The sequence below is a fragment of the Coffea eugenioides genome, chromosome 1, assembly GCF_003713205.1.
Source record: "Coffea eugenioides isolate CCC68of chromosome 1, Ceug_1.0, whole genome shotgun sequence".
In the NCBI taxonomy this organism is placed as follows: domain Eukaryota; kingdom Viridiplantae; phylum Streptophyta; class Magnoliopsida; order Gentianales; family Rubiaceae; genus Coffea; species Coffea eugenioides.
Genome location: NC_040035.1, coordinates 4,075,434 through 4,092,728, shown reverse-complemented (window position 1 = coordinate 4,092,728; position 17,295 = coordinate 4,075,434). Strand labels below are relative to the sequence as shown.

Sequence of the window (17,295 nt, the reverse complement as noted above, 5' to 3'; positions counted from 1 at the left end):
ATATGCGTGTGAACTTTAGATAGGAAAATCTCACCGGATCACTTGAAATCTCCTCCTCCAAGTAGATGCCTCTTTGGGAAGTGTATCGTTGTCTTAACAGAGGACAATCATCAACTTGAACACGAGTTAACTTTGTGAGGCGTCTCATGGCGGCCTCGGACGGTAAAGACCGAAGGTTTTCGCAATCCGATAGCTCTAGGGTTTCAAGGGACACAAGGTCTCCAATCCAATCCGGTAGCACTTCTATTCCTCCAAAGTTGGCCAGAGTTAGTGAAGTGAGGGTAGCCAAGTATTGAAGCTGGTGTGGCAGGGACTCCGTGTGAGGCAAGCCTCGTAATTGAAGCTCACGGAGTGTTGATGCTGATCTTAAACCAGACCAATCAAAGACGTCGACACAAGTTAACTTTGTGAGTCGTCTCATGGCGGCCTCGGGTGGTAAAGACTGAAGCTTGTCGCAATCCCGTAGCTTTAGGGTTTCAAGGGACACAAGGTTTCCAATCCAATCCGGTAGCACTCTTATTCCTCCAAAGTTGTGAAGACTTAGTGAAGTGAGGGTAGTCAAGTATTGAAGCTGGTGTGGCAGGGACTCCGTGTGAGGCAGCCCTTCTAATCGAAGCTCACGGAGTGTTGATGCTGATCTTAAACCAGACCAATCAAAATCATCGACTGAGGAGTCATCTGAGGAGAAGGGACTGTTGATGCTCAATCTTCTTAAGCTGGCGGCAAAAGCAAATCCATTGAACCTATGAGGGATCAATTTGGGACATTCCTTTAAGATGAATCGCTCGAGAGAAGGCGTCTCCTGCAAATTAAGCGAAAACGACACCAGATTGGGGCACCTCATCACCAACAGGGACCGCAGAGACCGGCATGACTGGAACATTTTGTCGGATATAGTTGTCAACCCTTCGCAATAATCAATTCTCAATATCTCAAGGCATAGTAAAAGGGGGCATTTCTGTCCATTTACTCCCAGACTAATTAATCTTGGGCACCTTTGGATCGTCAATAGCCGCAAACAGATCCAGATCTGGCAGCTCCCTAAGATTGTCGCAAGAGTCGATCCTCAACTCCTCAACAGAAGCAGTGCCGTAACCCATTTTTATACTTGTTAGATTATGGCACCTCCCCACGTCTAGAATTTTACACGAGCATGGAAGAGCGGTCAGCTGGGGGCAACTTTCAATGCGAAAATTCCTCAGCACGGGAAAGACATCTGCTTCTGCTTCACATATTGTTGACCTGCAATCGTCTCCCCAAGTAGAATTAACGACTGAGATCTCTAACTGCAACCTGCAATCAACTTGAAGGTGCAAAAAGATAACTCTCCAGTCCTTAGTGTCCCTGGAAGCAAATGTTTTAAAACTTCAGATATTTTGCAACTAAATCATCTTACCGTACAATTTTTATCACCTCATGTTGGACATAAATAAAAAAAATATTAGTAATGTTTTCACTGGAGTATATTGTCCTGAAGAAACCAAAGGCTAGAAATAAAGTATAATATCATTGTCCATCATTTTGACTTAAAATCCCCTTAAAGAATATTCTATTTTTCAGTTTACCCCCTAACTTTTAATTTTGCTCACTTAACCCCATTTAGGACAAAATTATCCTTGCATTATTTTGATTTTTCATTTAACTTGTTTTCCTTTCTTTTATTTCCTTTTCTCTTTCTTCTTTATTTGATGTCATTCACTTATTTTATTATTAATTTCCCCTATTACTTGACCTGATGTGAATTAATTATTAGATTCTACTCACTTTTCGTAATTTACATTTATTTCAGGGAGTAGAACGAAAATATAATAACAGGTGCTAATTTGGCAGGAAAAGAGTCCAGATGATAGAACTTATTCTAGGGGCATTTTTGGAACAACAAACGTGAGCCCTTGTTGGGCAAATTGGGCCGAAGTCTTCACTTTCCTGCACAGGAGCCGCCGCAAGGAGTATTCCTTTATATAGGAAAATTACGCAGGAAAAAGGGAGCTTCTTCTTCTGGTGCGGCGGACGCCGCACAGGAGCAATAGGCTAATTGGAATAGGAGTTGCGCAGAGGAAGAGCAGTGACTCTCTTCTTAGTTTCTTTTGTCCTTTAGCTTAGTTTCTTTTGACTTTTCTTTCTTTTTAGCTTTTAGTAGTTCCTTGTCTTCCTTCGAATGTTAGCCAAGAGTACAAGCAATCAATCAACTCCTGTAGCTTACTTTTCTTATTGATTTGAGCGAATTGAATTTGCCTAATTCATGGATACGAAGGTCGCAGCTATTGCCGCAATTTCTGGTGGGTTTAGTTCATCAAACATGAACTAATTTCACCACTCTAGTCAAGAACAACGGGGGATTTGGTTCTACTAAATTTGTGAGATCGAATTAGTTTTTATTTATTTCCATTATTCACTGGTATTTGTCTATCTTTTGCTTTATGTTCATATGGTTGTTTTATTATTCGATTATCCAGGGCCCGGATTCTAGATTAATTCAATAACCTGAAGCCAATTAGGATAGTTAAATCCGTAATTGTTTAATTATTCTAAACTGGTGGCAACTGGCATGATTGGGTTTGTGTCAGGGGGATAGACAGGCTAACTTAAAGAGACTCTCGTAGCGTGTTGATTGGTTAGAATTAGGCTCTTCTAATTATTCATGCAATTAGGGAATTGAACTTCTATGGTCGTACCTAGGGTTATTTCCTGATTAGAGAAATAGTCAACGGTCGTACCTTGGCTATCGACAAATTGAGGAAGAGTTGGTTGTTTATCGCGTGTATGACAACTATAACTAATTTATCAGATAGTAACTGGAATAATCCTTGCATCTGTGATCGAATTAAGTGAACCATCTCCGAAGTTGTCTCTTGGCTAGAGTTCGTCCATTATTATTTTTATTGTGATAATTAGTTATTTGAGTTGTAGTTATTTTATTTTATTTATTCCAAGTAATTTAGTTACTCTCATTTTCCAAAACCCCCCATACTTTGGACTCTAAAAGAAACGAATTATCCCCAGTCCCTGTGGATTCGACCCTACTCACCGCTATATACAAAATCTGTATTTTTCTAGAGTAGGTATTTATTATTGCACAGGTTCGGCACCTGTCAATTTTTGGCGCCGTTGCCGGGGACTGGCGCTAGTTATTTGTTTCTTTTTAAGTTCATCTTGTTTTCATTTTTTTTTATATAGTTTATGGCTGCTAGCATTCCATATTTTGATGATAGACCGGACTTTGTTCCTGAATGGGGTTATGAGACTCATGTTTTTCCTAATGATCAATGGGCTGTTGCAAATTGTGGAACTTATTTTGACTCAGGTTATTCAACTGACACATGCCCCGCATTTCAAGACAATCTAAGTGCTCCAATTGATACTTTCGGAGATTTTCCACCCCAATATCAAATGCAGTATGACCCTTATTCAAACGGGTATGATCAAGGATGGTGGGATAATTCCAGTTTTGATTATGCGACCGGGCCAATGGATTTTCAACAGCAAGAGTCTCAACAACCATCGTCCTTGCCCGGGTACCAGCAGCAATACCAACCCCGACCACCTCCGCCCCCTCAATCTGGTTCATCTACGGAGGAGATGCTGAACCAAATGATGACAACCATGGCGCAAAATCAGCAAAGGACGGAGGCAGCTATTATGCAAAATCAGCAAAAGACGGACTCCGAAATGCAGGACATAAGGAATCAGATAGGTCAATTGGCCACCAGAATGAACCGTTTGGAGTCCCAGAACCAAGGGAAGCTGCCATCTCTACCGGAGTTGAATCCGAAGAACGTGAGCGCAATGACCCTAAGGAGTGGGAAAGAGATTCAAGGGCCTGAGCCTGTGATCCCTAAGGACAAGGATGAGGAGATGCAAGAATGTCAAAATGAGAAATCTACAGTTGCAGTTGAAAAAGAAGCCGAAAATGAAGAAATGGAACCCCAACCGCAACCCATTGAAGTGAAAGAATCCAGTGAAGAATCATCAAATGTGGTGACACCACCTCCACTCCCTAACCCGCATTTTCTTAACTCTTATTCCATGATTTCTGTTAAGGAGATTGATTTTGTTATACCGGAAGTTTTTGAGTCTCATGGCAGAAATAAGTTAAGAGTAGCTATGGTCAAATATCCTGAACCGTTGAGTGCTCTTGATGGAGGGGTGGAGGAAAAATTGAGATCACTGCTTGATTATTTGGCACCATCAACTAATCCATGGAAAACCGTAGCTCGTGTGCTCAAAGATTACTCCATCTATGAGGGTTATCAGGACTATGTAGAGGATGAAGCAATGAGACGAGCCACAAGATTTTATCCTCCATGAAAAAAAAAACATAATAATGTCTAGCCAAAGACATTAAAGAAAGGCGCTCATTGGGAGGCAACCCAATTGTTTCTTTTAGTTGTTTGTTGGTTTCGTGTCATAGTTTAAATCTGTTTTCCTTGAATTTGACTGATTCTGGGTGTTAATTTTCGTTTTTGCTGATTTGTAGGTGAACTTCAGTCATGACGTGCCCGCGTGGTGACGCGCAGGAAGCTCACGATCAGGAATTTCTGAACTTCTGGGAGCTCTCTTGCCCTCATGACGTGCCCGCGTGGTGACGTGCAGGAAGCTCACGATCAGGAATTTCTGAACTTCTGGGAGCTCTCTTGCCCTCATGACGTGCCCGCGTGGTGACGTGCAGATAGCTCACGAGCAGAAACTGCTGGGAGCTCTCTTGCCCGCATGGCGTGCCCGCGTCACGTTCGCGGGAAAGGTAAGGATTAAAAAAAAAAAAAAAAAAGAGAAATTTTTTCAACCGTAGCTAGGTTTCTCAATTATCAAAAAAAAAAAAAAATTTCTCAATTATCAAGAAAAAACAAAAACAAAAACAAACAAAAAAAAAAGTTTTTTTTCCTTCTTTTCTTTTCTTTCTTTCCTTTCTTTTTCTTTCTTTCTCTTTTCTTTCTTTCTTCTCCTCTGTTCGCTCTGTCCGCCGCTCGTGCCCACCGCCATCTCAAACTCCACCGCGCGCCACCCCCTTCCTCAACTCAATCGCGCGCCCCGCCGCCGCTCTCCGCTGCTCTCCACCAGATCGCGCGCAGCCCGCGACCCCGGCGCGCCACTAAGCCGCGGCCCAGCCTCTGCGCCGCCGCTGCTAAAGCCCCACGCGACTCCCTCCGCAAGTGGCGACGAGCCCACAGGGACGTGCAGCAGCCTCTATCCAGCAGCCATGCTCTGCGCACGGACGCAGCCATCCACCACCAACTTCAACGCCGCTTCTCTGTCTGCCACCTGGGGTAGTCCCAGTGGAGGTATTCGACACTTGCCCCCCAATTTCTCAGTGTTAGTCGGTGATATTTGGTAGTAGCTTATGCATATTTGGGTGATTTCCACCAGTGGTACTGGTTAGATTATTCTAGCTTGGAATTGCTAATTCTTTTGGGGTGTATATTTGGGTGATTTCCACCAGTGGTACTGGTTAGATTATTCTAGCTTGGAATTGCTAATTCTTTTGGGGTGGGTGAAGTTGTGCATTTAATTGGCCATCTGGAGCCACTTGTTGCAATTTTGAGGTGATTGGATGATTCCTGTAGTTGAATTGGGTGGAATTTGTGGCATTTGTGTTGCCTGTTGAAATTGGACGAATTTACTTCAATTGTTGGGAGTGGTCTGTCCATTGTTTCCAATGCTGCTTCACGAGATATTCTATTATAAATCTGGGGTCCCGCTGATTGCTTTGTCCATTATACTTTTAGCCCTATGTTGACTTTCTTTGGAGATTCGGAATTATTCACTGGTTACTGGATAAATATTGGGGCTTATTGCTTGAATTGTTAGGACTGTAGTAGCGCAAATTTCTGGGTTGTTTGTTGAATCGGAAGGGCATTGTGACCCCTGTATCGCTTCTTGAAGTTGGTTAACTAATTTTGGTTTACTGGGTGTGTTTAGTCTCTTGATTTCACTTGCCTTCCGTAGTCGTTGCAAATGAGTTCATTTGCTGCCTTTGTTGGAGTATCTGTTGCGAGTGTGGCATTGTATAGCTTCTACTGTTAGCTGATCCATTGGGGGCCATAGGTAGCATTTACTCTGCTCTGTTATATCTATTTCATTGATTTTGGACTACGTTTTGCACCAGTGGTACTGGTTGGGGTATTTTGATTAGCATTTGTTATTTCCAATTGGTTGGCTGCCTGATTAAAAAGGAAAAACTTGTGATTGTGTGGTTATTGTCTACTTTCTATACTACTATTGCTGGAATTGCCGCTTCTGAGTTGAAAATTAACTATCCACTTGGAGACTTTGTTGAGATTTTGGGTGGACAGAGTTGTGCATTTGCTGGTTGAATTGAGTTATGATGTCTCAGAACTGGGGCATGTACTTCACCACATTGGTTTCCCTCCGCAGCTGCCAAATACCCTTAGCCACTCGAGAGGGAAGTTTCTTTGTCCTCTTCACTTTAATTGTTTTATTCCCTCCATTGAGGACAATGTAGGATCTAGGTGTGGGGGGGACAGCTATGCTAGTTTCTTTGCTAGTTTCTTTTTCTAGTTCTTAGTTTTCAGATATTTTTCTTTTATTTTTAGTCTGTTATTTGTCTAGTTTTCGTTTACATTTTGTCATTTATCTGTCTAGCTCTCCTATGACTGCCAAATTTGATGTTGGATTGTTGCCCCTATTTCTACTTTTGCCAAGTTTTAATAATAAAAATGTGTCGAGTTAATGTGGTTGAATCCAAGAGCATTCCTTTGGTGAATATCAGTGATTATGTGGCTCTTATAATTTTTGGTTAACTTTCCTAGACATAGGGAATGATTATTGGCATTTTCATGTGAATTGGTCCGGTTATTAACTTTAGTTCTCCATGTTTGAACATGAGGCTAGCTGATGCAAGTTTTCTTTTGGTTCTTGTGTTATATTGAGTTTTTTTTTATTTTTAGCTATGAATAAACTTGACTGTACTCCGCTATTAGTTACTACTGAGTAACCGGGGATCTGCACCTAAAAGTGTTGATTCTCGCGTCAAAAGGTAGTAATTCCTATGAGTACGTGGTCACGTGGCGATAGAAGCTGAGTAACCGGGCTCTTTCATCTGGCCAATGTTGGAGTTCGCGTCAAAAGGCTTAAATGGCTAGCGACTAAGTCTTTTGTTACTATTGAAAAAAAAAAAAAGAATCAAAACAAAACAAAGAAAAAAAAGAGAAAAAAATCAATCAAAACAAAAAAAAAAAGTAGAAAAATGTGCTAAAAAAAAAAAAGTGAAGGTTGTGTTAGTCAGCTTGCCGAATTATGGATTTAATGTTGAGATTTTGGTTAATAGTTGGACCACTTGCTGATAAATGTTGTGCGTCATTCCTTTTTCTTATATTAGTTAACCTGAAATTAGAGGAGTTTGTGGTTTAGAAGCTAACCGAAGTGATATTTCTTGGACTTGATCATTGGTGCTTGATTATTATTTTTCTTGATATCTTGGCAATTTGGTAGATAGAGCAATGGTCATTATCACATTTTGGTATCTGTTTACTATTCTTATGCTTGAGGACAAGCATGGTTTAGGTGTGGGGGGAATTGATAGGTTGCAATTCATTCACTTATTTTATTATTAATTTCCCCTATTACTTGACCTGATGTGAATTAATTATTAGATTCTACTCACTTTTCGTAATTTACATTTATTTCAGGGAGTAGAACGAAAATATAATAACAGGTGCTAATTTGGCAGGAAAAGAGTCCAGATGATAGAACTTATTCTAGGGGCATTTTTGGAACAACAAACGTGAGCCCTTGTTGGGCAAATTGGGCCGAAGTCTTCACTTTCCTGCACAGGAGCCGCCGCAAGGAGTATTCCTTTATATAGGAAAATTACGCAGGAAAAAGGGAGCTTCTTCTTCTGGTGCGGCGGACGCCGCACAGGAGCAATAGGCTAATTGGAATAGGAGTTGCGCAGAGGAAGAGCAGTGACTCTCTTCTTAGTTTCTTTTGTCCTTTAGCTTAGTTTCTTTTGACTTTTCTTTCTTTTTAGCTTTTAGTAGTTCCTTGTCTTCCTTCGAATGTTAGCCAAGAGTACAAGCAATCAATCAACTCCTGTAGCTTACTTTTCTTATTGATTTGAGCGAATTGAATTTGCCTAATTCATGGATACGAAGGTCGCAGCTATTGCCGCAATTTCTGGTGGGTTTAGTTCATCAAACATGAACTAATTTCACCACTCTAGTCAAGAACAACGGGGGATTTGGTTCTACTAAATTTGTGAGATCGAATTAGTTTTTATTTATTTCCATTATTCACTGGTATTTGTCTATCTTTTGCTTTATGTTCATATGGTTGTTTTATTATTCGATTATCCAGGGCCCGGATTCTAGATTAATTCAATAACCTGAAGCCAATTAGGATAGTTAAATCCGTAATTGTTTAATTATTCTAAACTGGTGGCAACTGGCATGATTGGGTTTGTGTCAGGGGGATAGACAGGCTAACTTAAAGAGACTCTCGTAGCGTGTTGATTGGTTAGAATTAGGCTCTTCTAATTATTCATGCAATTAGGGAATTGAACTTCTATGGTCGTACCTAGGGTTATTTCCTGATTAGAGAAATAGTCAACGGTCGTACCTTGGCTATCGACAAATTGAGGAAGAGTTGGTTGTTTATCGCGTGTATGACAACTATAACTAATTTATCAGATAGTAACTGGAATAATCCTTGCATCTGTGATCGAATTAAGTGAACCATCTCCGAAGTTGTCTCTTGGCTAGAGTTCGTCCATTATTATTTTTATTGTGATAATTAGTTATTTGAGTTGTAGTTATTTTATTTTATTTATTCCAAGTAATTTAGTTACTCTCATTTTCCAAAACCCCCCATACTTTGGACTCTAAAAGAAACGAATTATCCCCAGTCCCTGTGGATTCGACCCTACTCACCGCTATATACAAAATCTGTATTTTTCTAGAGTAGGTATTTATTATTGCACAGGTTCGGCACCTGTCAGAGGGACAAGAATTTCATTTTCTTGGGTTCACAAGTGACCACGCTGGGTTCACATCCATCAGTGTAGTGCCGTGCAGTGCTTCGATTCAATGGGAAATTTGGATGCTTTTGCAATGGAAGTTGCTTGGCATTTTCTTGGTTTTACAAATGACCACGCTGCTGGGGTGGTTTTTTTTTTTTTTTTGCCAGTAACAACACATTTGTATAATCTACCCTATCCTAATCTAGGGAGAGGGAGAGTCTAAAGAGGTTATGGTAAGAACTAGTAAATATATAGATCCAACTAAATTAAAAGAGTATTATGACACAACTTTTCGATTTTTTTTGCTGCAGATGAGAGTTCAAACCTCACCTACAGCTCAAGAATGCTGGCTACTGAACCATTGGCCCAGTGTTTGACGCTGAGGTGGTTACTCCATCTCGTTAGAAACCAGAGACCAAAAAGTTCACCATTATTGTCAATGTAGTACCTATTTTGTACACAATGATGAATGCGTTAAAAGAGTTCAGGAGTCGGCTGCTCTTGACCATTGGACCAATCATAAGTGTAGAAGAGTTGCATTTGCTGAATGCCACTTTTCATTCTTCGTAGGCATAAATTTTTCATTTTTGAAAAAAATGATAGTTTTAATTCTTAATATTCAGTTTTAGTAGGCATAAAGTTTTAACAAAAGCAATCGTGATCCTCAATATTTTGTACATGTGCAGTTTTAGTCCATAAAGTTATAGCAAGAGCAAGTCTGGTCCCGTTTATATTCAATTTGAAGAATTTTATCTCAATTACTAACAAAATTTAGTCATGTCTAATCATGTGCCTATTAAATTAAATTTCAAATAAAGAAGCAAAATAGTAGCTAACTTTAAGCAACAAAATTAAGAACTCATTTGATAACTATTTAACCAGTAAAAAGAAGGAAAATTTTTAAACCAAAACTTCAGTATACGAAGTTCATCGATCTAGAATTCATGTTCACTAACTATCTCTAGTGTCTCCAAGTAAAAAAAAAAAATGTGATTCCTAATTTTTAGTGTAGATTAACAAATTGTCTTTCTTTTCTCTTGAGTAATTAGTTACTAATGTGTTAGCATGCAAGTTATTCTTATTGTTAAAGATTACTCATTATTTTGATTCTCTTTTAAGAAGTTTTTTAACAAATATGTGACTGCACCGCAAGTGATTGATTTGATTAATATTTAAAAAAATTCATCAGTGGTCCTCAAAATGCTTCAAATTGGTGACATTGAAAATCGGATTGCTCTTGCCAAAACTTTAGAGACTAAAACTGTACATATACTATACTTTTTTTTTTTAAGGGGTGTCCCGCAGGGAGTGAACTCCACAAACTATTCCCCACCCTCCACAACTTGCTGGCAGCAAGGTTCGAATCAGGGACCTAAATTTCCATCTTCAGCAACCTCAACCGCCAGACCAATTCTCGGAGAGCTAAAACTGTACATATACTATACATTGACGACTAGATTTACTTTTTGCCGAAACTTCAAGATCTAAAACTGTACAGAGATTAAACAATAAGGAGTAAAACTATAATTTTTTCTAAATTTCTAAACATTGGATATAGCGAATGCGTTCCTTGTTTAAAAACTTTCACGTTTTGGGAACTAGTTTCAAAAGGCAGCCGGATTTGGAAATTTACTCGGAGACAATAACCTCCGTGTCTCGTTCATGAGGCTTAATTGGCCCAACAATAGAACGCGTTACAATGCAATTGTTCAAGCAAGAAAGGAATTTTTTTTCTTTTTTTAGATTTTTTGGGGAATATATAAAATATTCTTAATTTGAAAAACATGTAAAACACTTATGCTTGCCTTTGTGTCTCAGTAATCAGGCTTGTGATGTCAAATTACGCGAATTTTTATTTTTGAAAAGACAAAATAAGAATCAATGGTATCTTGAGATATGAAGTACTTTGATTAAATTGTAAAATTGCTGAGAAGTGAGCCTTTTAAACTTAGACACAACCAAGAATGTTGAGCTCACTTTCATGGAGCCTTTTAAAAAATGATGAATGAATTTTGGCCAAGAATAACTTGAATGATGCATTTGCTCCACCGCAACCTCTAGTATTATGTTCTATTCACAAGGGAAAAAAAAAAGATTCATGACGTGACCAATTGACACTTCTCCGGTCGTGTAGAAATGTATGTAGAATTGCAATGCTTCGTCGGCGAGCTTGGAATCGGATGCTTCCGCATTGGAAGTTGCTTGGCATTTTCACCTGAGTTTTCATAATCATTCCTGTTGCTGGGGCCTTCATCTTTATTGAGTAAATGCTTGCTGGAGCCCTTTAATCTGAAAAGATCTGAATGGTTGCTGGAACAGCGGTGTAACTTGTCCGTTCCACCCTAATGGGACAATAAAGTGTGATGGCAAAGAATTGGGAAAAAGAAAATGGCCATTCACCTAATCTGTTTGTCCTTTTGGAGATAGATAAACTCAAAACATTTGTTTCAGGGGTATAAGTATGGAATTTAAAAACTTAGTGGCTGTCAGAGTTTAAGCTAAAGATGTTCTTAATTAATGGCTCATGTACGACCGTTATTAGTTTCGCCTTCAAAGTTAAGATCACATAATAAATTTATAAGGATTAATCTTTCACTATCAGCATTGTATTAATGATAACTATATAAAATTTAAATTTGAAATTTAATTTTTACACACGTGTCATGAATCTAACGGTGAGAGTGTATGCACTGTCAGTATTATAAAATTTATTTAATTAATAATAGGGGTTAATTGCCATTTATCTTGCTAAGGTATGTCCTGTTTCTCATTTTACCCTCTAATTTCTATTTTGTAACACTTAACCCCCTAAGAGGGAAAAAAAAAATCCCTCTACAATGTTGATATTTTCTTCTTTTTTCCCCTTCCCTTCTAGTTTTTATTCCAAATTACATTTTTAAAAATTTTTAAAAATTTTTATTCTTATTTAAAAAAATTTTATTTTTACGCAAATAAAAAATTTTTAAACTAAAAATTTATAAAGTTGAAGAAACAACATATATTTTTTTTGTATAACAGATTAATTACAATTCACCGGCTTCTTTTATTCTCCAATTTAAGAAATTAAGAGAAAATTTTTATTTACTTCCTTATAATTAGACAATTCATAATCAGCTATCCATTTTTTACAATCACACAATGACTTTTATTTGCGTATATTAATTACAAATTTACAATAGAAACCCATGCTTAAATTGTACTACGTTTGTTGCAGTCGAGGTGTAGAACCACCCTAATCACATGAGATATTTATGCTCACGTTAACAACCCTATGGTCCAACTCAACTTCGACTGCTATGGTTTGGTACAAGAAATAAATAATGATAATTATGTGACAAATAAGGAGTTTTCAATCAGTCTAGTGCTGGGCTTCAATTCAATAGGAAATTGGATGCTTTTGCAATGGAAGTTGCTTTGGCTTTTTCGCCTGAGCTTTCTTAATCACTGTTGTTGTTGCTGGGGCCTTCGTCTTTTTCTGATTCAATGCTGGGGCCTGTTACTAGATGAATTTCACACACGCATACTTAGAGCAAAGAGGAGAATTTCAAAATTTGCTCCTAAAAATAAGTAATAAGTTAGTTATTTATTTATCACTGAATGTGATATATACTTAAAAGTGTTTGATTTAATATTTAATAATTTAATGAATTCAGACTTTATATTTTAGATTTCAATTTTCAAATTTCAATTTTATCAAACACACCTTTATATATATATGCACAAACATACATACAAATATCAGATGTTACAATAACCAACCCTGATACTCACGCCAATAGTAAGAATGCACAGTGTACTTGTGTGGTTCACTGCTGTATTGTTTTAGAAAATTAAAGTTCAACCACTTGTTTTACACCACCAAGGATGTGGAGTTCACTTTGGGGGGAGATTGATGTGCCATTGTCACTATCTTTTAATAGAAAGAAAAAAAGACTGATGGACAAAATTTGGCAAAGAATAACAAGGATGCATTTGCTTCAATGTTATAAAAAAAAAAAAAGGCCTTAACACTTCCAAATTTCTTGTTTTTGCTAAAATGTTTGGCTAATGAATTTTGACAGAGAATATCTTCAACGGTGCATTTCCCTCAATCTCATTGAATAGATAAAAAAGTGCCTTAACAATTATTGGGCGTAATTGCTTGAGACAATTTATGGCAAAATTTTTTAACCATAATGTAACCCTTTTTTTTTGGCATATTCATTACAACACAAACTCGTGTTGAAATTGTAGAGTCATTGCATTGAAGGTGTACAATTACCATAATCAAGGAGATACTTCATATTGTATATATCTTAACAACCCTCGGCTCCACCTCAACTTCTAGTATTATGTTCTATTCACAAGAAAAAAAAAAAAAGGGTTCATGATGTGACCAATTTAGAGTCCTCCGGTCGTGTAGGATTGCAATGCTTCGTCGGCGAGCTTGGAATTGGATGCTTTTGCAATGGAAGTTGCTTTGGCATTTTCGCCTGAGCATTCTTAATCATTATTGTTGTTACTGGGGCCTTCGTCTTTTTCTGATTCAATGCTGGGGCCTGTTACTGAAAATATCTGAATTACCGTATGAATTATTGCCAATGTCGTACTTATTTCTCAGTACATGTAGTGGTAAATGCATATATTTAAGTTAGCAAAGGAATTTTTTGCTCTTCGGATGCAAACTTCTAAAAGACTCTGTTCATCAACCATATATAGACTAAGTGCTTAGGAAGTTGTCCGATGGTGCGTTTTGTTTGCTGACATGTCATTTGATGATTTGCTGGAAAGTGGTCGTTCTCCATGCGCCTTTCGCGTGAACTGCTGCTTGCAATTGTTGCCTGTGGACTGCGTTTGTGAGCCACCGAACCCTGGCTGGAAAAAAACAACTCCTTCAATGGAACCCAAGACCGGACTCATAGTGGTCATAATAATAATAATAATAATAGTCTATATATGGTTGAATAATAATAATAGTGTTAGGCTTGTGGTGCTGATAATAATGCTACTCTGCTTCCCATTTTACCTAATGTCAGGTTTTTGGTGAGGTTAGAGTGTGTATTTGGGTCAAAGTGACAACTCCTGTTTTACCTATTTACCCTTGTCTTACATGTTTATTTACTTTTTTTTGTGGCTTGACTTAGTTTAGCTGTTGTTGGGTTATAGATGTCAAAATAATGCTTTGTCACTTTGTAGGTTGTCAGCCATGCGTACCTTCTTTGCCTCTTATACTTTCAAACGTTGTCTTCCGTACGTCTTGGGAAGCTATTCCATACTTTCTGTCCTGGATTTTGCAGATGCTATCATGCTTTGTGGTTGGTTTATGCATCCGGTGATCATTTTCCCTCTTTCGTTCTGTTGTTTCAGCTATAAGGTTGGTTTGCTCTTTTTCCCTCTGCTTGGTTCTCTGTTCTTTTGGAGCATTCATTTCTATTGTCCAGCTTCGAGGTAATTATCTCCGCCAGTTTTTCGCTTTTCGGTTTATATGCTGTTTACTGCTTCTCCTTATCAGCTGTGGCAGCATTTGCTATTTTATTCGCTGACTTTGTTCCTTTTTCCCTTGTTTGCGTGCTGGTGAATGCTGATCCATGCATGCCGTTGCTATTGTGGTAAGCTCATTTTAAAACAAAAAAAAAAACTTTTCCCGCCTCTTTGTTTTCTTTCCAATATCTCATCTTTTTGTGCTTGTCATTTCCTCTTTTACAGCTTTATTTGATATCGTTGTGCTTGGGATTTTCTGGCATTCTCGTTCTTCCGAGGACGCTGCTATGGAGCTGATCTTCTGTTATGTGTTATGGCAGGAATTTGGTTGCAGGTCAGATGCTTGTTTCTTTGTTTTGCTTGCCTTTTCCCTCCTTCTGGCTGCATTAGTTGCTGACTATTTCTTGCCTCCTTCCTGGTCATTTCGTACTTTACGTATTTTCCCCGGCATGCATGGCTTCTTCAGAATCTTCATGCTTTCTTTAGTGTTTTTGCTTGGTGCATTGTTTAAGCTTTCTTTATCGTTTTCGCTCCCTGCATTTTTGTACTGTACATCGTGTTCATGCATGTCTTCATCCTTTGATTGTTTAATTTCTTACATCAATTCACATGTGTTCCTGTTCTTTCCCTTGGTTTCTACTATGTTCTTTTATGCTTATTGTCGGTTCTTACAATGTCATCATATCTGGAATGTTCTTCCTTAGTTATCTTAGTGAAATGGATAAAAATGCTCTGCACCGAAAGCGCTACGTGGAAATGTCTCCCAATGCCAAGGCTGCACTTTTGTGCCGGAGACGTGAAGCCAGGCTTCTTAAGAAAAAAGACAAATCCTCTCGATCTTACCTTCGTAGTGTACCGTTCGGACATGTTGAAACTGGTGTTTGTTTCTCTGGTTCTGCTCCTGCTCGTAACGACCAGCTACCAGGCTGCCATAATGAAGTTGTTGATGGTTGTCCTGCTGTGCTTCAGGAATCGTTGAACTATATGTCTACCACTATCCCTGCCCCACTCTGCCTATCTAGTGGAACTTCTTCCTCTCCTGTTGTCCCACATTTAGTTCAATGTAGTTTAGTTTCTGATGAAGGTATATACCATCGCAATATTGTAGCTCCCTTCCCCCAGGACCTTTATAGTTATTTAGTTGTCTTCCCCATGTTGACACATTTTATTGTCTTCGCTTTCCTCCGTACTATTCTCATACAAGTGAGTCCATATATTTGTACGGTTTGCAGCACCTCTGATAAGTCGTTCAGTTCACCGTAGACAAGCTGCGGTAGATAGTGGTACTGCAGCGCTGAAAGAGCAGAGAAATTTCCAACTTTGTGATGAATTTAAAAAAAATTCTACACCACTTTTCTGGACTAATGGCTGACAGATAATTCCAAGCATCTGGGAACATGCTCCGTAGTTCTCTTCTGAACATCCGCCACTTGCGCAATTGTCTTGCCCTTCTCATTGCCCAACACAACTTACGAAGGTGTAAACCTTTGAAGTGTGTCATCAAATTGCTCCTAACATGTCGCAGGCAAAATCTATGGTAGGCTAAAGGTTCCGCCCAATAGTCAAAGTGTGTCATAGTATAGATGATACCATTGTGGCGATCGGAAATGACACAGATAGGATGTCGATCAAGTGCCACATCATATCTTAATTGTTCCATAAACCACGACCAACTGGAAATCGTCTCCTCATCAACTATGGCATAAGCAAGTGGCAGAATCTGGTTGTTCGCATCTTGCGTGACTGCAACAAGGAGTTTGCCCTTGTATTCGCCACGCAAATGAGTGCCATCAACGCATATAACCGGCCTGCACATGTGGAATGCTTCAATAGCCGGTCCAAAAGCCCAGAATACATACTTAAAGGTCTTAACTCGATCCGAACTATCCGAATGATGCGACCACTCCACCACGGTGCCTGGATTGGATTGCACCAGTGCATCGAGATACTGTGGTAGTTCGGCAAAATTCGCTTCCCAAGATCCAAACACAAGCTCAATTGCTTTACGTCTCGCGTACCAGGCTTTTTTGTAAGACACATCAACCTTCAAGTTTTCTTTAACGGAACTTAGTATGTTCTTGACCTTTAATCCAGGGTCATCTTCAATGCTACGGAGGATGTACCTTGAAATAACGGAAGCAGTCAGGCTTGTATTGTTATTTCTAATCATGTCGCCCAAGCAGTTATGGTCATTCACCCACTTTGTAATTTGCCACATTCCATGAGTCTTTTTCTTTACGGCTCTAACACACCATTCGCATGGTGGATACGATGGCGCGGTTGAAGTGGAAGGATGTCGATCAATTGATGACTTGCACTTAGCAAACCACGTGTTACTCTTACTCTCAATAACTCTGAACTCCCTATTGTGATTGATGGACCACATCCTAACTGCTCGGCTGAGCTGCTGCTTACTCTCAAATCTCATATGAAGACGTATATTATTATTCTCCTCACTGAATGTTACAATACGCTCCAATCCATCCTCCTCTTCCATATCATCATGATCTATGTTCCCAAGATCGGAGAAAAATGTCATTCCTCTTGGCACATATGCAGAGCTGCCAGCTGTGCTATTGCGTCTGTCCAAGTGGTCCATATCGAGGTTTACTCTTAAACCCCCACCTTCATGCTCATCATCCGAATCACTACCAGACACATCTTGCGACTCCGACTCTTCAACCTCTTCCGCATCAACTTCCGGGTCATCTTCCGGATCATCTTCTTCCACATCATCTTCAAGAGAGCCAAGGAGACCATCGTGTATACTAGCATATACATCATTTTCAGCTGAACTGCGACAACCTTGCCCAGGGTTAGACTCGATCCCAATTGGAGAAATATGGCATGATGGACCTGGA

General features: G+C 39.0%; 1 protein-coding gene across 5 annotated transcripts in view; it reads right to left on the bottom strand.

The window, feature by feature from the left end:
* The window catches only part of LOC113778806 (probable disease resistance protein RPP1), a 43,148-nt gene that overhangs the window by 3,367 nt on the left and 22,486 nt on the right, over positions 1 to 17,295 (bottom strand). For 4 of the 5 annotated variants that reach the window (XM_027324306.1, XM_027324329.1, XM_027324314.1 and 1 more), the window contains exon 1: positions 35 to 1,258. The exons of the other annotated variant lie outside the window; for it this stretch is intronic. In XM_027324306.1, the coding sequence (XP_027180107.1) occupies positions 35 to 883 (849 nt within the window). In that variant the 5' untranslated portion in view covers positions 884 to 1,258. Of the gene's footprint in view, positions 1 to 34; positions 1,259 to 17,295 lie in introns of those variants that run through there. 5 annotated transcript variants of the gene reach the window in all.